This window comes from Choristoneura fumiferana, chromosome 18, assembly GCF_025370935.1.
Source record: "Choristoneura fumiferana chromosome 18, NRCan_CFum_1, whole genome shotgun sequence".
Lineage (NCBI taxonomy): Eukaryota > Metazoa > Arthropoda > Insecta > Lepidoptera > Tortricidae > Choristoneura > Choristoneura fumiferana.
Window position 1 is genome coordinate 18,571,506 of NC_133489.1, and position 25,746 is coordinate 18,597,251.

Consider the following 25,746-nt stretch of genomic DNA (forward strand, 5'->3'; position numbering starts at 1 on the left):
ATCTACAAACAACTGGCAAGTATTATTGCTGGTGATTATATACTTTACCTAGGTACAACACTTTAGCTTGCACTTGAGTCCAGAATTCCACCGTTGTGGAACTAACATAGCTAAAAATTAGAACTGGTAGGCGGATGAGAATTTGCTGTACCTACTATTAACTAATTAACCACTTCATAACCACGCAATTACCAAAATTATCAACTCTCAAGTCTTGAGCAGTAGGCTCCTCTCTCTCAGGGTGATCATATAAGGCGATAGGTAGTGTTATTAAATTAAATACTGAACCACCAATCTTCACTTTTCACTAAAAGTACCGTATGGGTTACCTAGGACGGACACAACGAAGGGTCAATCATTTTATTTAGGCACTAGACAACTACTAGACGATCACATGGCCAATTCACATCATCGCGCTATCAGACATCTCAGTAGGACTCATAAGCTCTAGTTATATAGGTAGGCTGTATATAGGTAGGTCATAGCTTTGAGCTTCAGGATTTGATTTAAGTAACAGTTAGCTATAGGAGTTAGGAGCTTTTAGCTTTAGGTTTAGCTTGAGCTTTTAGCTTCAGCTTTGAGTGGTAGAGTTTGGATTGTTTGGGGGGAGGCGAAAAAGTTTTTATTTGGGGGGGGGGTTAGTTACACAGTCAAGGGCATAAATATATTAGACGTTACCAAGATGTCAAAAATACCTGTACACCTTTATGTCACTAACCATAACACGTATACATATATGGACGCTATGGCTGTATATATATCTATGCCCTTGACTGTAGATACAAAATTCCATTCAAATTCGTTCAGCCGTTTTAGTGTTAAAGACTAACAGACACACGCACGCTTGCGCACACATACTGACACTGACAAGCTATCGCATAAATTTACTATATTAGTAGGATTTGCATATTCACTTCCTGTGTGTATACCTACATAGTTTGATCGCCTAATTTAATTATTTTTCAATGTTAGTTTACGATATCCAATGCTTAAAGCTAACTTGAATCGTTTTTTTCTAGTTTGGATTGTTTTTGCTCCACTTTATTTACTCTGCTTTTGCAACAATAAATGATTTGGTCTTTATAAGTCTTCATAAAATAAAATAGACGAATAACCTGGTTCAGCTTTATTCCATAAACATTTAAAATCAACAACAATTTTCCTTACGTACTCGTAAAACATAATGCTACAACATTTAAATTAGTTCTTCCCTCCCTTTTTCCGAAAAAATAATTAGATGAAAAAATTTGAACAAAATGACTATGTACTTATTCGTCACAATGACAACACTATCCACCCCAGTCATAACATTAAACATGGATTTAGGGCTTATGCTAGCTGGCGCGGGTGCACTGCAGTAAATCCGTCGCACGCGACGCGTGCAGTGCCCCTAGTATAAGTTTTCGGTTACAAAATACGTCACGATCGCATTCGCGTTAAAATCTCAATTTGTATGGAAACACGAACATTGCAAACGTTCCGCTAGAGGCGCTGTTCGTGTTTCCATATAAATTGTGATTTTAACGCGAACGCGATCGAGACGTATTTTATAACCGAAAACTTATACTAAGGGCACAGAGGCCAAGCGCGCGCTACGATTTTTGTCGTGCGATAATTTTGTCGCAAAAATGCAGCATATGTGTTTATATTATGTATGTGCGCGCATATTCGAAAAAAAATCGCAGCGATTTTAAAATTGTGGTTTGTCACATTTTGCTGTGACTGAGCTGCGGCTCCCGAGCTGACCGACCATGAGCTTTTAGAATGTTGACCGCTTTGATAGGGTTGACGCGATTGTCGCAAAAGTGAATTGCAGCATACGGAGCTGTATGGCACCGCGCGCACTGCGATAATAAAATCGCACCCTGGACCCTGGAGCATAATATGTTATGAATAATTAATGTAATTTTAAAATTGCCACGCCCCAACAGGGCATCATTTTTTATAATTTTTTGTAAATGTTGCAAGGTGTTGCAATAAATAAATACTGAATACTGAATACCCCGTGGTGGCGCTCAGTCGGCATTTCGCTCTTCAAGGGTTAACATATCGGTACTTGCTTTTTTAAGATTTTTTAGGATAGGTCTAGGCAAAGTTCATTATGTTTCAGATAAAAAAAAAACCTTTGATATGTCTTTCAGCTGTAAAAAGGTGAGTACAATATTAATAATTTCTTTTTTCTACTCCTCCAAAGGAGCACTGGTACGAAATTCATGTTGAAAATTAACAAATCGTCGACTTTTTCATCGCAGTGCGCGCAGTGAATTTTCAGCGATATATTACAGCGCGATTCTAAAATCGTGTCGCAAGAATTAAAATCGTCGTGCGCGCTTGGTCTATTTTGGAATTTTCGTTTAGAAAAAAGCCACTAACAAATATTAATAAACGTGTGTGAGAATAATGTTCAATAAACATCTAAGTCTGCAGCAGCAAAGCGACGCCGGCGAGAGTCCACTTTGATGGTTTATCTTTGGTCTTCAAGTTGAATGTCCAGACATAAGTCGGCCCGCGGGTCCTAGTCTTATAAACTGGACACTCGTACATATTGCGAAGATCCTGCTTGTCCTGTGTAATTGCCTGGAAATACATAGTTTTCATATTAAATGAATATTTTACCTTACATTAAATTTGTTATTATCTTACTCTAAAATGTCATGTAAACTTTAAAATACCTAAAACAAAATTAGTTCCAAGACGTCATCAATGGTTAAGGAGGGAGCAAGTTGATATGTGGACGACGGGAATGATAGGTCAAAATCAGTTAGAATTTGGGGGTATATATCGTGTTACCACAATAAGTTAGACAATTGTTTAACACGTGTGTAACATTGGGTAACGTCATATTTTTTGGCAGAGCAAAGCGTAAATGTAGACCACTATGTAATTTTTAGGTTCTCATGAGAGGCTAAATTTCAATTGAAATCGCTACTGGTTTAGGCGAGCGAAGTTGTATATAAGATTGAGCTCACATGTTTCAAGATTATTATCTTTTTGATAGAAACATTAAAGATTGCAGTCGCATGTTCCTTATCCTTTTAAGGTAAACGGTCAATTATGAAGTCAGCAAGGGGTATTATTAAATCAATAAGAAAATAGGTATAGCGCCACCTCACATCAACGCGTGGGAATAGAGACAGTATTAGGTACTTATTTGATTTTTGTGCAAGAGATGTTTAAAAACAACTTGATACTTGACTATTATGTTTACAAGCTAACTTACTTGATACATAACATTTACAACTTATTTAACTGCCGGGGTAGGTGAGTAGGTAGGCGCCGTGGAGAGCAAAAATAGAACACGACCAACATGGATGAACTAAAAATATAGTCATTGACAAGTCAACTACATAATTTGGTATCATAATCTCTTTGTGTAAGTATTCATAGTCTATGCAGATTTTTTTTTAATTTTCATCCTATTTGGCTGTCGGTGGCTGATTGGCGGAAGTCCTTTGCCACGCGCTTTGAAACGTAAAAAGGCAGCTGTCAGCGGGGCTTTAAATTTGGTGGGTATTATTTTTGCTCCGTTTTTGCTGCTTTGCGGAATTTGGCAAGCGTCGTATATCGAAGTCGGCTGCATGGAGGTTTGTTATTCATTACTTACCTAAACTTTGTTACCCTAAACTTTTGCTCACCGAAAAACAAATAAATTATGGCCCTGGTAACAGTCACTATTATTTGAAGGTTTTATATGTATTTATAACACTCTTCATACCCTGACATTTATAACGGGCATAGGAGGGAACAGCTCCTTCAGCCTGGAGTCCATGACTATCCCAGCCTGGACGTCCCAACGAGCACCCTCCATGAGGAGGCCGTGGACGTATGCTCCGTCGGGGGGTGCTGACCTGGAATCAGCGATCCTGCCGTGAAAGGATTGGTATCAATACATGCGTGAAGGAGTGGACAGGTGAAAGCTTATCGCATTTTCAACAAAGAAATTTTTTAGCTGGATAAAGGCCTTTCGCAAAGAAAACAACAAATGATCACTGACTTTTGACATCCATTCACTAAACCTAGATTATAATGTTCAGATTGATTGTTAGGCCTTTTTCAAACCACGTACGTGTGTGAAAAAATCATTCGAAAACTTAAATATACAATATACCGTACACGTACCGAACACATTGAAAAAACCAGAAACAAATGCTAGGACAGAGGATTGACCCCGAATCGTCGTTAATCCATGACGCGCTTGCCCATACAATACACTAACCACAGTCATTCGTTAATATACACATATACACAGTGAAACATCCTAATGTGTTTTCAAACAGTAATCTACTACATAATTTAATTTGTAGCACTTGTAAAACAGCCTATTACTATAAAGCTACAGCTCAGATTAAACGTTCAACTTAACAAAATTAAGTAAAATCGTAATTTTCTACAACTTGGTACTCATATTTCGAATTCAGCACATTTTTTTATGAATTTCGAATGGTATTATCGAGTACCCTAATGTAATTTATAAAATCGACCCACTCTGTTAAATAAATAGTCTTCGGTATCATTTAATTGTTTCTTTGTTGAGAATGCGATATTTCAATTAACAATCAGCCAAGTAAAATCTATAGGGTTACCTACTAAGCAGGTAATTTGTTTTTATACTATGAAAACGAGCGGAGACAGCCCTTTATTTTTTTGGAACAAACAAAAATTGTATGATCTTCAATATTTTCATGCCATGCGTAATGGACTTATAACATTAACATGCTTTACAGGCATATTCGTCTAGTACATTTGCATCACAAAAAAACTCTCGTGCAGTTTTTTAATTTGTATGCAAATTTAAATCAAATTGAGTTGTTGACGTTCACCTTGACATTCAATCGTGTGAGACAAAAATATTTGCTAAGAATGTTTAAGACAAAATTTAAGTAGCATTAGCATGTCTATTACCTTGTCATATTTACCTAAATCTTTCCTGGTAGATTTTTTTTTAAGACAGAATCACTGCTATGGATGACGTATTAGTTCAGTTAATTGCGATACTGCTTATTAAAATTGCTTTCGTGAGTAACTTTTTTTTTTTTTTTTTTTTATACGACTGGATGGCAAACGAGCAAGTGGGCCTCCTGATGGTAAGAGATCACCACCGCCCATAAACATCTGCAAACCAGGAGAATTGCAGATGCGTTGCCAACCTAGAGGCCTAAGATGGGATACCTCAAGTGCCAGTAATTTCACCGGCTGTCTTACTCTCCACGCCGAAACACAACAGTGCAAGCACTGCTGCTTCACGGCAGGATTAGCGAGCAAGATGGTGGTAGCAATCCGGGCGGACCTTGCACAAGGTCCTACCACCTGCAAAAAACTCAGGATAAACAATACGAACGTACCAGGGTTGCCATATTTCTGGGATTGTCCCGATTTTTCTCATTCTGTCTACGGTTTCATTTTGCCTGAAGGAAGAACCTTGGATAGATTTGCGAGCCAGTATCGTCGAAGCGGAACTGACCCCACAGAATTGGGACAACTATACTCAACGCCGTATATATGTCGTGTGCGCCTAGGAATTTCATGACCTGCCTAAACGTCACTAGGCAAATCGTTAAACGGTGAGTTTTGAACGATATGGCGGATGTCCCTTAGCCAGTTCATGAAATAGAGGCGTTTCACGATATGCCTAGGAATTTCGTGATCTGGCGGATTTTACGATCGGCCGCCGACATACGATATAGATTCCAAAAAAACTACTCATGTGTTGCCAATAAAATAAAAAAGTTTTGCATTGGTAAGTTTTAACTTTTCTAAATAATGTATGTACAAGTTATTTATTTATATATAATTGTAAAGCTAAAATTAAATGCAACTGCATAAATAAATAATTTAATGTAAGTAAATATTAATTTCACCAACAAATATTTGGTTGAAACTGTTTTGTAGAAGAAAAGTTTATATTACAGTGGTAATACTTCAGGTTTAAGCAACATTTGGATACTATTAAACTCATAATTTGCGTACCTATATAGTTACCTATGTAGGTATAGGTACTATGTATTTAGAAATATTTTTGATATGCACATAAAAATATTGACAACAAATCACGTATGGAAAACTATGGTAAACATGGCGGCCACAGGGCTACCATCACATCTCCAATTGTCACTTCATTCGGCATCTGGGGGGCTACCGTGAAATTCGAAAATCAAAGTTCGTATCGTACCTATTGTCCCTCTGACTCTCGTATTAAATAATTTATACTCCGTTTAATTTAAGGTTTGAATTAACGGTCAAATTGTAACACACTTTTTTCGATATTACGAACACAAATTGACTAAAAATACCAACATGTACATTTATTAGCGTTATTTATTATGTTTTTACTATAGAAGTTCACACAATTTTAAATTTAAATTTAATTTAATTTAATTTTAAATAGTTCCGTCGTTTCATTCAAAAAAGTGTGCAAAGGACCCCGGACCTAAAGTATGGAAAATGTGGTTTCAGTCAAATATCCTGAGTTTTTGATATGTTATAGATAATTTCAAAGATCTGAACGAAAGTCTCTAAGGGCGCTACCTCTGTTTCAGAGTCCCGTTCAGAGTTTAGATTAGTTTTTTAGAGACTTTTGTTTGGAACTTTGAAATCTATAACATATCAAAATCTCAGGATATTTAACTGAAACCACATTTTCCATATTTCAGGTCCGGGGTCCTTTACCGTTAAGTTCCCAATGTTAAAATAAATGAAGTATAAGCGTCAGCGGCAAGTTACGAAGTTGGAATTTTGCACTTCGTAGTATGGCCTGACGTTTCGATTGATCGAATGCTTTCTATACTCGTGGTAATTTTCGTTCTTGAGTTTTTGTTTCCTGTTAAGTTTTCTGTTGCCGGTACCCATTTAAGGTCTAAATAAAAACAAAATATTATAAGACTATTTTATTTTATTTATGTGCATGGGTTTGGTTACATCTGGAACGTCACAATGATAATGACACTTGTGACAGTGACGTTCGGCCATCTTTGGTAACTTTTTTTGAATATAAATACGGTGTTGAGTATAGCAACTCTGATACGTAAGTACAAAAGTAGGTAACACATGTGACGACTTATAGTGACAGACATTATTTCCTTGATTACTTTATTAGAAATACCTATCATAAATCAGTGTAAATTAGTTTATTGTCCTGTCAATGCCTCGACACAGTAAGTTCTAGGTACGTATTTAACTTTATCATTTTAAACTGACCAAGGAAGCAGAATATTATTCAATGATGTAATACTTATAACTTACGTGAAGTCCTCCTTCATTTTCTTGGTGACATCACACTGGAGACACATTTTGTCGAGCGGCAACTCGTAGCGGCGGGCCGTGCTTTGCATTATCGCAGTCAGAAGGCTTTGGGGGTTAAAGAAGCCTGCCAGCCACACTGATGATGGTAACTGTTATTACAGGGAACGATAATTATTAATGATTGTTAATAAAGATATGGAATGTTATATAATTGAGAAGCAAAATTATTAGACCAGAAGAACTGAACCTTATTCATTCTCTATTTAAATAACCAATTAAACTACGATAACTCGTTAGCAATCCCTTTACAAATGTGATTTTACTGTAATTTACGCCAACAATTCAAAACTAGAAAAATAAAACGATCTCCTACGCTACCCACACACAAATTGTATCCTAACGTAATAGTATACCTAATAGAGCCCTTAGTGCATATTTCCTCTAAGAAAGACTTATTACATCATCATGAGATCGCTCCCTTGTTACCATATTTATATTATTTACTTACAACAAAATCAGTAGCCCACGTTTCAAGTTCTCGTAATCGGAGAAGCAGATCCACGAACCAAGCTGAGAGCCCGAGTAGCGAGGGGTAGGCCCTGTTCGACCAAATAGCCGGAACCTGGTCTAGGAACAAAGCGTTCTCTAGCTCCTCCATTACCGATGTTATTGTCAGCTCACCCTGTAAAATATATATAATAATATACATTATAATAACATCTGAAAACTTTTGTCCTCAAGCGATCCACTAATTTCGCCTAATTTCGTGAAATATGGCTTGTCATTGACTGAGTAGGTAGATGATGTACAAAAAAAAAGTAAAGACTTAACTTGTTTATTAACAAATTCAAAACTTTCAATTGTTAATTTACTAGCCGTTACCCGTGCCTACGTCCGCATAGAATTCAGTTTTCTCTATCCGTCGGGAACTATGCAATTTTCTGGGTTAAAAACTATCCTATGTCCTTCTTGACTATCTGTATACCGAATTTCATCTAAATTGGTTCAGCTGTTCACAAGTGATGAAGTAACAAACAGACAGACTTACAAACTTTCGCCTTTTTAGGGTTCTGTACCACAAAAGGAAAAAACGGAACCCTTATATAGGATCACTTTGTTGTCCGTCCGTCCGTCCATCCGTCTGTTAAGACCCTTTTTCCCAGGAACACGTGGAAATATCAAGCTGAAATTTATATCAAATACTCAGGTCTACTGTCTCTTGGAGCTGTGAAAAAATCAAACTTCCAAGCCAACGCATTCAAAAGATACAGTCGTTTATGCTGCAAATTTTCGACACTCGCAAGGGAATCAAAACCTACAGGGTACTTCCCGTGAACTCAGAATCTTGAAATTTGGTACAAAGCAAGATCTTATAGCACAGATAAAGAAAAAATTACTAAAAGCATAATTTATTTATGTTACATCACATAAGTAATAAAAATATTTGTACGGAACTCTCGGTGCGCGAGTCCGACTCGCACTTGGCCGGTTTTTAATATTAGTGGGGTTAGTGGGATGTTACCTTCAATCCCAAATCCAGTTCTCTGAGCGACCGCCGTATCTCTCCTGTCAGATAGTTCATGCGTTCGCACTCCTGAAAAGCTACGATCACGTAGGGCGTCCTCTCCTCCACTTTTCCCATTATCTCTGTCATGTTAAACTCTTCTGGAAGCTTCTCCATTATCTCGTCCAGCATTTGTTTGACCTTTAAGCAATAAAAATGTAGTTAAATCCAAATTGCTCCAATTATTAAATGCAGACAAAAAAACAGCTATGCTATGCTCAGCGTTTCAACTCATCGTCGCTTTTTAATTGATAAAGAAGGGGGGAACTTTTATTAATCTTGTCATTATTTAATAATATATCACTTACAATTGTGATTTCATGTTCACCCTAAAATATATCATTATTACCTTATCTTCTCTGGTAACAGTTGCCGCGCCAGACGCTTGAGCATCTCTCGGCTGCATTTCAAATATAGTTCTAAAGAGATTCTCCGAGGTCGTGGTAAGGAAACCTATTTCAGCGTTTGGGTGTAGACCATAAAGGTATGGGGATTCAGACGGCATAGCATCTTCAATGTACTGGTGGTAGCCTATGTAGTCTGTATTAGGAGGGGCAGGAAATCCTGGAGCTAAGTGGAGCTCACCATCTACCTGTGAAATAATTGAGCCAATTAAATATTAAGTCTAATTGAATCATTAACCTCAAGCAGAAAAGATCCAAAAAAACTTTTAACATGCGCGTCGTACCTTTATCAAAGTTTTCATGGAGGAAAATCAATCAAGTAAAATTTAAACTGAAGAATAGATATTGAAGAATATATTAAAATCTTGTCTTCATTAGTAAATTTAGTTTTAAAACGGAAATACGAGCGTTACTCACTAGGTCTGATTGCATTAATTCTTCAAGGTAAGCATTGCAAAGTCTTCTATCCCAGTCATCAGTGATGTGGCCACCGTACATGATTTCTCCAAAAAGATATCGCAAATCTTCCCACGGAACTTTAGAATTGGCTTCCAAATAGTTGTATAAGACGAATACACTTATCGTTAGGTCTCCTGTATAATAATTTGTTAGTTAACATTGCATTATAGTTTAGTATTGTCCTTAAAAAATCTACTAAATCAAAAAATCATTGACTAATGACTACTGACCAACGTTGAATGGATATATCTTGTTCCAGCCCTGAGGTCCGAATTTCCTCCTCTCTGCCACAACAGCGTGAAAATAACACAGTGCAAAAAGTATAGCTTTAAATTCAGCTTCCTTGCCGCACATTTCCAAAGTCTCCTGGTTAAAATTGTCCAATGCTTTATGAATATTCGCCTAGAAGAAGAAAAATTGGTCAAATGTGCTCACAAAGCGTTGCATTTCGGTGACTTGAAAAGTGATAACTTGATAACAAAAAATATTATACCTGCATTCCAGTAGGTGGTTCGTTAGTAATCTTAATGCTGGACTCCAAAATGCCCTGAGGTATTATATGAGCCGAGGGAGTGGCAGCAGGCTCCGCTGACATAAACAATCTGTAGTTCTCGTGGCTGCCTGATGCAAAGCTTTCCATCTTCTTCTCAAGGCTAGATAACCATTTTTTTACCAAGTGAATATTCTAAAAAGCGCAAAATAGAAATAGACATCGTCAAAATCAAAAACATTATTATACGGCATTTTAGTATCCCATAATCTTTCAGTACCTGTAATACAACCCAATGTCCTTTCTCCAGAGCTTCATCCATTGCCTGTTCTGCTACCACCTCTTGGCCTTGACCCAATGAAACATTATGGAAGTTTCCGTTGTCAGCTGTGAAGCCCATTACCTTTCCTAGTGCTTCTACATCTTTCAAAGGATTCACTCCAGGGGAAAGGATGAAAAATATAGGAGTTGTTGGACTAGTCTCCTCAAAAGATTTGCTGAATTCTACTGTTCTATTTTCTACGTACTTCGCGCCCATTTTTTCCTCGATGAAAGCTCTAAAATCAAAATATCCTATTTATTTTGAAAATGATTACACAATTTAAATTTTGCCTCTGAATAATTTTAAACTTACGCTACTGCATACGTCATCCGATCAGGTCTGAAGGCCCGCAGCATGCAAAGTCTTTGAATAGCCGTTTTATTTTTCCATTCCTGAAAAGACAGTTTCAAAAACTTCATCAAAACCTTTTAAAACAATTTAAACATAAAAAAGCAAATGTAAAATCATTTCCACCTGTGGAAACTTTTCCCTTTCAGGGCAATCCATCTCAACAATTTTCTTCCACCTTTTAGGGGACGTTTCAATATCACGATCCAGGTTTCGAAACTCATCCTTGCTAGCCAAAGAGCAGATACCGCCCCAGCTTTGATGGGATAGGAAATCAACGGGACTAGTGACGTGGGGTTTGATTGGGAAGCGAAGGAAGAAGTCCAATTCAGCCGGTGATAGCTCTTCACTTATGAGAAGAATCTTAAAAAGACAACGAGTTACATAATTATTATAATTTCACACTTTGCAATGTTCTCAATGTATGGATGGATGTTAGAGTTTATTGACAGTAAGAAAAATTTATAACCTGGAAAGTCATCTGCGAAGCGAAAATCAGTTTGTCACATTCAAACAAACCCCTAGAAGTATATTGGAAGACTGAATAGCTAATACAATCAATGAGATTTTTGATCCTTTGGCTGACTTCTTCAGCCGGCTCCGCTCGCGATATCGCTTTTTGGAAGACGACACTAAAAGCCTGAAATATTACAAAATATAGACTCCTGTTTAGCCATTTTGATTTAATTTAAACGTTTTTAAATTATAAACATTTCCAATGTTTACTACCGTAATCTCCAGTCTATATAAGTCTTACTGCTGGTGATGAGCTGAGTACAAACTACTCTCGTTTCAATAGAAACTTGGGCTGTAGTTCCCTCCCACCCAGTCACGGTTCAATCAAGAAATTCACACACATTTGAACTGCTTCGTTAATAAGCTCACAGTAAAGAGGTTGAACCCCAGTTTTTAGCCCACAATCCTCTTCTTAAGAGACCATCAGTCAAACCACTAGACTTCCACGGCTCTTAGTTATACTACAAAATATTCAGTATCCACTTACTTTAAGAGAAAATTGATAAATCGGATTAATAGTGTTCAAGTCGTTTAAAATGAAATACAGAAGAGATGCCCTGGCAGAGGCTGGCCGATAAAATTCTCGAGCTTGATCTATTTGATGTGATGTTATTTTTGCTTCGGCGACCTTGAAATTTTCAAAAGTAAATTAAAACGTATTAAAATATTGTGGGGTTGTGAATATACTGTTATTTTACTGTATTAGATTATAAAGTACACCTTTTTCTCAATATCAGCAGCAGTTTTCTTAGTGGTCTCCAAGTTTTCTACTAAGGCCGTATCACCTAGGATATTATCTCCAGCAGAAGAAAGCCTTGAGAGCAAATCATCTTCTAGCTCCTTTAATTGTATCTTAAATTGATTTTGTTGAACTGTCAACTCTGCTTTAAGTTCTTCTAAATCAGGTCTTTCAGCTTTGACAACTTCAGCTAAAAGTTGATCTTCTAGGCCATCTCGAGTTACAGTAAAGTTGACCAAGGTTGTCTGAGCTTGCATTTCAGGTTTGTAATGCGGGTTGGCCAATTTAGTGTGCAAAATTAATCTGAAGTTAGTACTATACTCTATTTCCTTGTCGCCAATTTTAATGGCTCTGAAAGATAATTAAGTAGGTATGTCAAATCTTCAAACAAAACTCGCGTACTTTAAATTAGAAGTGTTAAAGAGAACAAAGATACTTCTGCAGATGAGAAAATATAAATAAAATGTATTACTAACCTCCCTTTCTTTATTAAATTTCGTCCCAACAAAGGATCCAATACAGGATCGACAGTTTCATCAATATTTTCCAATAATACTGTATCTCCTTTTATGATAGCCTTTTCTATTGTGTCCAGGTATCCTTTTTGTCCTAATCTTATTACTCGTAATTTGTCACCGTACTTTTGTTTTATCCATTTTACACCTTGCAACTAGAAATGTATACATATCTATTGAAAATAAATTCGCATATAAAATGAATATAAATACTAAAACAATTTATTAAAAACTATAAAAAGTGCCACTTACTATTATAAAGTTGAGACTTATGAAAAAGAAAAGAAAGAAAGAAAGAATAAATTTATTTGCTAAAATTCGGCAAAGCAAAAAAAAATTACATTTAAAAATAAGACAACCACTCTCATATACTTACTAAAATCTCTCATGAATCTCTTATGAAGTAAGTATTGAATAGAATACTTTAACAACACGTAATACTTCTATAACTTCCAAATACCTACTTTACCTGTGGGTCAATCATAAGTGGCCATCTTACAGAATTCGAAAGTATTGTAGCATTTTCAGTACTCATTCGATCAGAGGGTAATCCTTCATTCTGCCATACTGCTATTATTGTATCATCAGTCAGCATTGTTAGCGGATCCAGACCTTCAGTTATCGGTATTGGTGGCTGAAATAAAATTAAGAAAATATTGTCCTTGGTCTTAAAGCCTATTGAACATTGGTTAAACAGCATCAAGAAGAAATACAACGTCTTTGTAACTTTGATATTCAAAATGGGAACGGCATATACAACCATACTATCAAGTGAAAGAAAAATTTGACTGCAGTAAAGCTGCAGTGTTTTAGTTCCAACAATATTACTAATTTAAGTATGTGTATACTTATTATAGAAACTGTTAATGTGATCATGAATCATGATTTTCAAGATGTATAAATTATACCAACCTCCAAGGTCTTCATGAAGACTAGCCAATTTTTGTGCATTAAATCCAACCTGTACTGCTTTGTGAAGCAACCCACGTATGAAATGAAAGCGCATACTAAAAGTACATCACCTGGTAATGTTGTGCTTTGTTGCATGAAACTGGAAAAAAACACGAATATGAAGAATTTGGCATTGAAAATGGATCCAAGTAATCTGAAGCTAACGAACCTCAACAATCAGGAAATGACAACGAAGGGTGAAGTTTAGAACGTAATATAAAATTACTATTTCAAGCTCAGTTAGTGCTGGATGATGTAATGTATGCAGTAGATAATTCATTTCTTGAAATTAGTCTGATACTTAATATTTAGCGTTCTGCATAAATTCAAAACAAAACTTTTTACAGATTCATTATAACAAATAATTTAATGCCTCATAATAATCCAGCATTAACCGAGATCGAAATGCTAATTTTGTATTACGTTCAAAATTTCACCCTGTATTTGCCTAGAAGACATCTGTTAAAACTTACTTCGACACTGCCTCAGCCCATCTGACATTTTCACTAGCCAATCCATTGACCAATCTGTTAGCTAATTGAATAGTTCTGTTTGTAGCATCTGCTTCTTGTTGACACTTTAATTTTTCAGCGGTTGCCTTTTCGAAATCTGCTGTTAGCGTTGCCAACTGTTCCTCTAGAGACTGTTAACAAAATAGAAAATTTAATTAAACATCCTTTTTTAGTAATTAACTCAAAAGCTTTTTATGTAAATTAGTTTACTCACAGCAACTTGAGATTTAATAGCTTTCAATTTTTCCGAGGCTGCAGCCAATTCAGCATTAGCAGCTGCTAACGCTTTTCTTTTAGGTTCAACGTCACAAAAAACTTCGAAAAACTTTATTATATTAATGACCCATGCGCATAGACCAGCAGCCGCTCCTGATTTTGTCCTTATAAATTCTACAAAAAGAAAAAGTGTGTTTTTAAAACTAATTTCGATAAATGATAACTTCTAAATATGCAAATACCTGGTTCAAATTCAGAATCCTTGAGGTAAGGCTGTATAGCTTTTATAACATCCGGATGTATATTTTCCTTATCATAATTCACAAGTGATTCCAAAAACACATCCACTTTTGCCATTACCATCTGTCAATTAGAAATTTTACTGTTAGTTGCCATTACCAGATCTCGTTCATAATCACTACCCAGTTTTAAGAAAATACATTTCAATGTTACTCGTTCGTTCACTAATATACCTTGGCAGCTTTCCAACTTCTATCTTTCGGTATCTTTCCACCAGGTGCTAACAACACCATGACAGCTGCAGTAACATTGGTGACTGCGCCAGGTGGTGAGCCAAAAGACTTAAGCTCAGTAAGATTAGCTTTGTTTAATGTGTTCAAAGCCTCTTGAGCTGCTATCAACGCCGGTTCTGCTTTTATAAGATCTTCTTCGCAGTCTTTTTGTTTCTTGGATACTTCCTCTGCTATTACTGCTACTTTTTCCTCCTCCTCGTCAGCTGCAAGCAACCAAAAACTGTAGTTATTAATAATTGACCATATTGAGATGTTAAATGTAATAACAAATATCGAAGGTACTATACCCAGCGCCTTTTCACTCTGTACTTTAGCTGTCTCAACCCCTACTCGTTCAATTAGCCTATCTGCCGCATCATTCTTTTGCTTCAATTCAATTTCTTGTATAGCCAATTTTGCTTTCAAATCGTCTACTTGAGATGCGGTACTTCGTAATTTTTCTAGGCCATTCTCTAACCTATAAATGATGAAAAATAAATATAACAGAATAGAACTAAATCTTATTTTAGATTTCTTTTATTTAACGTAATTTAAGTTACCTCACCTCGTAATTTTTGCACGCAGTTCATCTGTTTTGTTGTAAACTAGTTTGGCGTACAAGTTTATCTGCTCAAGATAACTTTTGGGCGTAGTGTAGTTGTACCTCCTTTCATTAGCTAAGTATGCTTTTGATATAGTATTCACTGATGTATGCACATACGCCATGAATCTTGATACAGAATCCTTCAAAGATGTCTAAAACAAAACCGATTTAAAAATAATGAAATAGGTGAAGAAATTGAACAGTAAAAAAATCTTAATACTTATTTTAGTCTATGGTTTCGAGTCCAAGAAAAATATAATTTTTCTAACCGGTAAAACGGCCAATTCCTCCAGAAAACGCATAGCCACAGAAACTAGAGCTTCTTGAGGCCATTCGTGGAACCAGTTTATAGAAGTACAATTAATAAGGGCGGGAAACTTTCTCGAACGCACTCTCAATGTTGCACCAACTGGTGAGAAACACAGCACAACCTTCAGTTGCTTTCGAACTCTGTCGATAAAGAATTTCCAACACACTTCTCTTGTGTCTGGAAGACCAGCTCCTTTTACCTGTAAATTTAGATTAATTTTAATAAGTTCTACATACAGTTAACAAATTAAATCAGTAAACTTTGGTTAGGGTCAACATTTCCACACCTACATTATACATATTGACACTTCTTAACCCTGAGTTTAGAGTTAACTCGAAGTTATATTATATACTACACATATTTAAATCGTCTAAGCCTTTTTTTGCTAAACTATTGTAGTTAAAATTAGGTCCACCAATTAAAAAGCGTGCGTGTGTGAAAAAAATTACCTCATTTCTCACACCAGCGATAATGTTCTCAACTTCGTCATCGGGGAACAAATCGGCGACTTCGCCAGAAGCCAGCATATCGTTGATAAGGACTAAAAACTGCTCATTAGCCACTTGAGCATCAGTCATTAGGAACATGATACCAACGTTCTTCAGGCCTGTTTTTATGTATAAGTTGGATAGCTCATTCTGAAATGAAATTGAAAATTCACATTTGTATTGTGCGTCATGTGTTCATTTAATTTAATGATAGGCATTGGGATGATAGTTTGTTTGAATTTCAATAATTGTATACTTTCTTAGTTACTTCTTTAATTGAGTTAAGTTCCCTTCTGCTTCCTTATTTTATCATTTATCAACTTTAACAGCGAGCTAGAATATCTTATTTATAATAAACCGATAGTAATTTATTTGTGTGATCATGAATTAATTAATACCTTTAAGTCAGTGACTCCATAGCCTTTTTTCAGTTGAATCTGTATGACTTCTAAGCTGGATATAAACGCAGCCAAACGTGAAAGTGACTGTTTTCCAGAGCCTCCGACCCCCACCAGTAAGGCACTTCCTCTAGGACTTTCGAGGATGCGATTAATTCTGTGAAAATACATGAACAGCATTAAACACAACAACCATAGAATACAACTACACAAGGCTTTATTTTAATTTACGACAGTACCTGCAAATATGCATCATGGCATCTTCAAACAAGACCAAATTCATGGCTGCAATGAGATCATTGTAACTCGCCATGGCCTCAGTCAATAATTTATTAAGTTTATCCCAATTCCCAGCTGACATGTACTTCGGTTCACCAATACCACCGGCGAAGTGGCAGAAGATGTTTGGTTTTTCGAATACTACACCTTCGTCTATCTCCTAAAAAATTTCGTTACATTATTATTATTATTTTTTTTATTTGACTGGATAGCAAACGAGCAAATGGGTCTCCTGATGGTAAGAGATCACCACCGCCCATAAACACCTGCAACACCAGGTGTATTGCAGATGCGTTGCCAACCTAGAGGCCTAAGATGGGATATTATATAACTAGCTTTTACCCGCGGCTTCGCACGCGTAAACTATTCGGTCTGGTAGTTGCAATTGAAATTTTCCGGATTTTACAAAATTCCCCTGGAAATTTCCAAAATTTATATCGTGATCTTCATTGAGGTTGTGTTGTAAATAAATGTACAAAATTCAAGACTCTAAACCCAGTGCTAAAATTTCAAAATTTTTCCCTATCCAAATTCAAATTCAAATCATTTATTCAGTAAATAGGCCGCAATGGGCACTTTTACACGTCGTTTTTTAAAATACCAGCGCTTTCGGAAAGATCATCATTGCCAAAAAGAATGCGCCGCAACAAGCTTGGCAGAAAGTCATTTTTTCAAAATAAAATAATTTCAAATAAAATACTTAAAAACTACAGTAAGTATACAATTAAAGAAAAAATTACAAAATAATAATAATAATAATAATACACGGATGTATGGGGTCCCTTAGTTACAAAACTATCCCGTGGAAATATCGGGATAAAAAGTAGCGTATGTGTTATTCCAGACGTCCAGTTACCTACATACCAAATTTCATGACTCTAAGCCCAGCGGTTATTATTTCGAGATTTTATCCCTATCCCGTGGGAATATCGGGATATATAGTAGCCTATGTGTTATTCCAGAGGTCCAGCTACCTACATACTAAATTTCATGGCTCAAAGCCCAGCGGTTGTTATTTCAAGATTTTATCCCTAGGTATCCCGTGGGAATATCGGGTCAAAAAGTCGCCTATGTTTTATTCCAGACGTCCAACTACCTACATACTAAATTTCATGGCTCTAAGCCCAGCAGTTGTTATATCAAGATTTTATCCCTAGGTATCCCGTGGGAATATCGGAATAAAAAGTAGCCTATGTGTTATTCCAGAGGTCCAGCTACCTACATACTAAATTTCATGGCTCTAAGCCCAGCAGTTGTTATTTCAAGATTTTATCCCTAGGTATCCCGTGGGAATATCGAGTCAAAAAGTGGCCTACGTGTTATTACAGACGTCCAACTACCTACATACCAAATTTCATGACTCTAAGCCTAGCGGTTGTTATTTCGAGATTTATCCCTATCCCGTGGGAATATCGGAATAAAAAGTAGCCTATGTGTTATTCCAGAGGTCCGCTAACTACATACTAAATTTCATGGCTCAAAGCCCAGCGGTTTTATTTCAAGATTTTATCCCTAGGTATCCCGTGGGAATATCGGGTCAAAAAGTCGCCTATGTTTTATTCCAGACGTCCAACTACCTACATACCAAATTTCATGACTCTAAGCCTAGCGGTTGTTATTTCAAGATTATCCCTATCCCGTGGGAATATCGGGATAAAAGTATCCTATGTTTTAATCCAGGTTATAAACTAACTTTCCGCCAAATTTCATCCAAATCCGTCCAGCCGTTTAAGCGTGAAGAAGTAACAAACATACTCACTCACTCACAAACTTTCACATTTATAATATTAAGTAGGATATATAATGGGATATAATATATTTTTTACATTGTTATTGCTAAGAACTTTGTTGCGGATTTAGTTATTGATCAAATTACTTAGGCTTACCTCAAAGTTTTTCTTACAAATATCAACTTGCATTTTGAAAAAGGCATCTATGTCTTTGTCTTCAGTAAGTTTATCACCATAAACACGTTGCGTCTCATGCAACCAAAGACGTATTAAATCTGAAGGTGCTTCAAGACATTCATTAGAGCTGAATAGCAGACCCTGTGAAAAATAGTTAAGATTAAATTGTTTTTTATTTAGTTTTTATATACAAAGTAACACAAAAAAAGCATGTAGCAACAATACTTTGCAAGGATGATCCTTAAATACCTATCTTACCTGAAAGATATTGGACAGGTCTCTCAAATTGAATACATAATGAAATTTAATGGCAGTCGGCAGAAACACTTGAGATACTTTGTTGTGCAGAGCTATAGAAGCAGTAGACACGTTAGCTAGAATCAAAATAAAATCATTTAAGTATCTTTCTCAAGTTTGTTTAACTTTTAACCACGAACAAATAGAATGAACATTAAATGAACTTACTTGATAATTTAGCAATTTGTGCATTTATTCTCAATTCAGGATTTGTCAAATGTTGACTCAAAATAGAATGGTAGATATTATTTAGCGCCTCTGAATTTGGAAAGCTAATCGCAAAAACGCAAAAATGTCTTTGCAATCGTGGATTAATTGTAAAGCTGCCAGAAGTCGGATTCATGCAAGAAACATACTGAGTATTATGTATGTCTTTAAGCGATAGCTTGGTTCTGTCATACCAGTGATTGTAATCAAGATGTTGCCTTATTATTGTATGGGGTTGAACTGTGCCATAAGCGTCAACTTCTGGCATGTTCATGTCATCTATGAAGTAAATCAGAGTTTTACTTCCCGGGGACCGTAATTTCGACCTGCCTTCTTTTCCAAGGGTTTTTCTAAAACCTTTTGTAACATTTCCGAGGAAGTATAAAAATTGAACGGTACCGACTGAACCGCGTAATTTTCTGAAAGGCTGAAAATGTTACGAAATTACAAATAATTAAGTACACAGTAAATTCAAATCATTTATTGTAATAAACGTTGCAATGACATACCCTTGTAATTTTTCATTTACTAAAACAGTCTTTCCACAGCCTGCGCTTCCAACTAACATAACAGGATGCTTATTTTTCATCAGCAAATCTAAAAAGTACCTGATTCTTACGGTTTCTGCCGTTGGCACTAACACAGCCTGAAATAAAACATTATTTACATTGCTATTCAGTTTTTATCTTATCTTTGTACAATTTTTAATATAAATAGCTAACTGACCTGTAATGGTATGTCCGGGTCAAGTTCAAATTTTGGAACCTTTTCCGTCCACGGTGTAAACTGTTTGGTCTCAGTGTCAATATAATAGTCAAAGACAGTTCCCCCAGTAGGAAATTTTACATTTTTGAATTCATTGACCCACCATTTTGTAAATTCTACAAAACAGAATCATTATCAGATACATTGACAAAAGCAATGAGAATTTCTACAGTTTCAAATCTCCAATATTGCTTACCGACTCTGTAATCAATCGCGGTATCCTGAAACATGGCTGACCCGAACGCCCAAACGCAGGCAAAGACAAAATACATATCGTGTAGTTCTTTTGCACAATCTGCAGGCGTATTTTCAGGAACCAATAAGCAATTTAACAGATAGCACAACATTTGAATATGAGCCATTTCAGCTATAGGTGTAATCTTTTTGAACCTGTTCCTTATCGTTTCCAAACAAGGAGGGATATATTTGTCAAATAACATAACTAAATTAGATTTTTCAGCTGGTATTTTCCGTGTTTCAATCCAGCTTGTAACATACCTTTAACAAATTTCTACATTGTAAAAAAACTATTTGTAGACTGCCCCAACAAACCAAAAATAGTTAAATAAAACTTACGGATTCCATCCGAGATCTTGTGGATTGATGTACAAAATGCCAGCTCTAGATACTGTAGCTGGAGTTGCAGTACGAAGATTGGAAATCTCAAACATCAACCTCATCGTGGGGAGTGAGAGCTATTCTTTCATTGCTAGCTAGAGTCAATATTTTATTGTCATCCATTACAGTATTTAATGATTCAATCCACATAGGGTCAATATCACCATCTAAAACTATCCACTTCGGATTATCACCAACTAAATTCGCTTGATCTCTCATTATAACTGAAAATAGGCCATCTTTCCATTCCCTTGTAGCTGGATTTATTACACCAAAGAGTTCATCATTCGTTACTGCTTTTGGATTCAAGTCGTTAAAACTGTCTTTCTAAGTTGATAAGTCAATTCTTACACTTGATTTCTTTCCAGCTTGCTATAATAAATACAGATGTTGATACATTCTTGTTTGAACAATCTTCCACACTTGAGTTTTTCTGTTCAGTCTATAATAAACCACAAATGTCTGACCTCTAAATTCTTCAAGTTGTACTACTACTTAAGAATAAATTTACTCTTCCGGTTGAGTAGATACATAGCTAGCAGCTTCTAATCTACAGTTCCGGTTGAAGTAAAAGATCCCTTGTTTCACAGTCTTTACCACGTGTTTCTTACTTCTAGCGCAGGAAATAGGTCACCAATTAAACCCATAAATACTGGCATATCATCCGTCACTATTTTAGGAATATTAAAATCACGCAAAGCTCTCATTAAAAACTTCTTCTCAGTCTTCCAGGGTCACCTCTCTGACGAATGAAAATTAAATATTGTAATGGCCACCTTAAAAAAACTTTATAATTTAAGATAAGTGTGTTACTTACTTTCAAAGAACCGGCCACAACCAACACTGATTTAATAGCTCTTAAACCCCAGTCGTAGTGATCTTGCTTCGAAAGTAATTCCTTACATAATGTGTATAAAGTAATAAACTTTCTCGCTAAGACCCTGGCATCTTGAAATCCTTCAGCAACCAACATGATTTCACAAATTAATTCAAAATCTGGTACTACCATAGCGCATGGTCTAAATAGGGCCTTAAGATTTTCTGGCAGTTCCGTTCTACCAGCGTAACCCGGATTCATTGTAATGAATATGCCAACAGATGGTACTAAGCTTATTATTTCTCCCATGAAGTTAAATTTATCTTTTTTGTCTCTGTGAAATACATAAAATCGTCAACATACAATATGTCATCTTAATCTAAATAAAGTGTGTATAGAGGAATAACCAAGTGAGTTACCGTATAGCATCTTGGACGGATTTTACTTGCACTGCCACTACTACACAACACTTCAACAGAAATCCTGTTAAATTCATCAAAACATCCCCAAGCTCCTGTTGAGCTAATCCTTTGTATATATTTCCGCAAGACTACAAAACAATATAACTTTTAATTCTAGTTTTTCAACGAAAGCAATAAAGGTAATGCTCATAAGTTTAGTTAAAATACCTGATAATCATTTGCTCTGAGCAGTTGATACATAAACCATGATGCCAAGTGCTCTTCCCAAATCTTTTGTGGTCTCGGTCTTTCCAGTACCGGCTGGTCCTGCTGGGGCCTCCGCCCATGATAAGATGCAAAGACTAAAAAGCAATTAACAAGAATGATGAAATAGACAATATTAAATAATGTTATGCTTATGTTTATCTTTAAAGTAGCTAATTTATTGAATCAGGCGTTACTTTGCGGAGGTCCATATCAATGAACTAAAATAATTTCCTTGCTCACCCGCGACCTTACGATAGCTAAGCTTATGCAAAATATGCGTGTTCATGCAGTTCTCCACCTCCACACTGTAAGAAACACACAAATCACAAACCCATCTATCACCACCACCACACTACACTGACGCGTTTCGAACTCAAACAGAGCTCATCTTCAGAGTGACACAACCGTACACCATGCTACCAGTTGTTACAAAAAAACGCGTCAGTGTAGTGTGGTGGTGGTGATAGATGGGTTTGTGTGATTTGTGTGTGTTCTTACAGTGTGGAGGTGGAGGAACTGCATGAACCGCTATTTTGCATAAGCTTAGCTATCGTAAGGTCGCGGGTGAGCAAGGAAATTATTTTAGTTCATTTTAAAGTAGCTTTTGCCCGCGGCTTCGCTCGCGTTAAATTTGGGGTAGGTAACATACATTTGCTTTCTGCGATCCTTTTTTTTCGTGTTTTGATTGATTTTACGGAGGATCTTATGCAAATACAAATATAGACAGACGTTATTTTAGAAAGATGGTGCAAATTTTCTAATTTAAAAAATAACCTACATAATTCATCATAATTCGTACAAACTTTGAAACCTGTTTCACGTATCCAGTGGTGGAGTTTAAGACATCGTCCTAATAGAACGCGAATGCGCGATCATCGCAGGTTTGCGCGAATTTTACTCGTACGAACGCGCGATCAAACATATTGAACTCGAATAGGTGTCCTAATTGAAATTCGCGCGATAATTGCGTCGGCGGGGCACCGCGCTCGCTCGCTCGCGTCGTCAATTCGCGCGATGATAGGACACCCAGTTTTTGCCATCGCGCGAACACGCGATGGTCGCATCGCTTACTCGCGCGATTCGCGTTCTATTAGGACGATGCCTTAGGAAATGTTAAAGTACAGTCAGCAAGAAAGATATGAATACAGCTAAAGTGCCAAAAATATGTATGCTGGACTTTATTGCCTGGACATTAAACTCGTGTTTACATATTTTTGTCACTTTCGCTGTATTCATATCTTTGTTGCTGACTGTACTACGCGTTTCTTTTACCCGTGACTTTGTACAGGATATAGGATTATTCCCGCGGGATAAGAATAAGTGAAATCTAAAGAAAGCTGTACTGTCTCTGTAAATTGAAACTGGTTTCTTTTATCTAAGGAAATCACAAAGTTCCCGCGGGATAGATCTCTTTCTCGATTAAAAAAAACTTTCACTAATAGAAAGATTCTTGACTAACATGGCTACCTACTTTTTACTGAATGAAATTAATATTCTTAATTGTCAACGAGAGACATTGTAGCATTCTATTATTTAAAGAATTCCCCGAAATGGGGAATGGATGAAAATTTTAAAAACGCTTAAAACTTTTTTTATCGATAGGAATAACCTTTCTAATTAACACCCATAGAAGCTCATGTCAGTGTACATGAAAAACAGGGTCGGTATTTCCATGTCAGTATTATTCGGCCCGGTAAAGAGTGTCACCTGTCAAAACGATCGAATCAAAGACACATAAATTATTTTTTAATGTTTTTTATTCTGGACTATGGAACAACCCGTAACAGGCACCATCTGTCACAACCGTGTTTATGTACCTATTTTTTTTTGCTTCCTGAGGGCATTAAGCTTGTCCAAATACATAAAAAATATGCTATTGGTATAAACTTTTAATGTGCATCGTAATAAATTTAAAAAAAAACTATTTTTTTTGGGCTATATGAAAATTATTTAAGAAATGCCCTTAAAGTTACCTATTATAGTCTGTCATCAAGTCACGTGTACTTAAAAACAGAACGTACATGTAAATTTTCGTACTGTGCTATCAACCCTTGAGGAGTTCCATCATGAGCAGACGACCCTGGCTGCAGCATCAGGTAGTGTTTGTTAATAAATGCATTGTCATTGAAATTGAACAAATTATGTTTAGTTTTTTTTATGTGTGCCATTAACTATTGAGGAGTTCCCTTCTACGGAGACGATGTTGGCCAGGATGTCTCTACCAAATTATTGTATTGTTACCAGATTTACATCAGTTTGCCAAAGCTCCAGTCCCTAGTTTTCCCGTGGGAATTTCGGAAAATCTTCAAACAGTTTTTACCTATTAGTATTACCTACCTGCATGCCAAATTCAATTCAATTCCAAATTTACAGTTTCTAGGCTTAGCGGTTTGGGCTGTGCATTGATATATAAGTCAGTCAGTTTCTTCATAGATAATTGTTTAATAATACCTGAGTTAGTGTGATGTAACATCGATCAGTCAGTGGTGTTATCACTAGTCTTGGAGTGTTGCCCAAATATTCATAACTATAGACAAATGAGCATCGCATATATTCGCAAAAGCAGTGGAATGCTTTTTCATCCCATCTGTAAATTTAAAAGTACATTTATTTTAAAAGGTAGACGTAAAAGAGGTAATTATATATAAATAAGATTAATGTATAATGTAAGAGCAATTATAAAAAACAGGCATGGAATGAATTATGGATATGAACCTGAGTCTGACAATAATGAGTGAGGAGTGTGTGATGATCTAGTATAACTGCCAAGACCTGTGACGAAGTTGGGATTGCCATTGGAACGCAGAACCAGCCTCTACTTTGCTTGAATCATCTTGCTAACTACATCTCTCGAATGAACGTCTATTGTACAAATGGTCATGATTTTCTGTCGATCTTGCTTTGTCAGTTCTCCTATTAGGAGAGTGATTAAGGTACTGAGCTGAGCTACTTGTTTTTTAAAGTAGTCTTTTAATGCGTTATCGTAGCCTCTTCTAGTCTGGCAAATGCTATGTTAACTTCGGTTGACCATATTATTTGCGTGCCGCATAAAGATACTTGAGCCATGAATCAAACAGCCATTGTTCTCTAGGCTTCTCTTCATATGAAACCATCCCTTCACCAAAAATATTCTAATAGTGCTTCTCATTATATCTGTAAACGGTTGAGCCAAAACTTCTACCTGAAACCAAATCACCATTAGATTTGATTTTAAACGTAATACAGTCAAATGTGGCGTTATCTGGGAAAAGGTACCTTGTTGTCGGTATTGAGTTATTGATATCCCCATAATCTACATACATTTAGCTATCGAACCATGTAAGAAACATGCATGTAGGTTTAATAGATATTTTTTAAAAAAATGTTGAAGCTCAGAAGCCAGAAAAGGTGATTATGAGAAAATTGAATTCAAACTTATACACCCATAAAAGTATGTTATGGTGGAAGTTACATAGATGACATGCTATTTGAGGAGTAGATTGTACGGGCTTTCAGGTTTCAAGAAATTTTGTAATTGGACAACGGTTTTCCATAGTTTACCTTGCCAAAGTGCATAAAGTAAAAAAAAAAGGTTGATGGATTTTTTTCATTTTTTTCTATT

General features: G+C 36.2%; 1 protein-coding gene across 1 annotated transcript; it reads right to left on the reverse strand.

The window, feature by feature from the left end:
- Window positions 1-1,125: 1,125 nt before the first annotated feature.
- On the reverse strand, window positions 1,126-25,258 carry LOC141437580 (dynein beta chain, ciliary-like). The gene is given in 46 exon segments (XM_074101012.1): window positions 1,126-2,577; window positions 3,716-3,863; window positions 7,240-7,388; window positions 7,748-7,921; window positions 8,762-8,944; window positions 9,153-9,395; window positions 9,625-9,800; window positions 9,897-10,068; window positions 10,160-10,351; window positions 10,437-10,713; window positions 10,791-10,870; window positions 10,953-11,189; window positions 11,296-11,466; window positions 11,830-11,970; window positions 12,063-12,432; window positions 12,558-12,751; window positions 13,066-13,230; window positions 13,509-13,647; window positions 14,021-14,190; window positions 14,274-14,449; window positions 14,518-14,638; window positions 14,749-15,011; window positions 15,096-15,265; window positions 15,353-15,543; window positions 15,661-15,900; window positions 16,151-16,339; window positions 16,588-16,744; window positions 16,827-17,026; window positions 18,753-18,914; window positions 19,032-19,147; window positions 19,239-19,589; window positions 19,592-19,704; window positions 19,787-19,923; window positions 20,004-20,158; window positions 20,239-20,540; window positions 20,619-20,728; window positions 20,730-20,987; window positions 21,272-21,330; window positions 21,375-21,402; window positions 21,478-21,811; window positions 21,897-21,937; window positions 21,939-21,997; window positions 22,000-22,027; window positions 22,107-22,116; window positions 22,118-22,240; window positions 25,203-25,258. Coding segments are annotated over 46 exon segments (7,692 nt in total). The 3' UTR covers window positions 1,126-2,415.
- Between the last annotated feature and the right edge of the window lie 488 nt (window positions 25,259-25,746).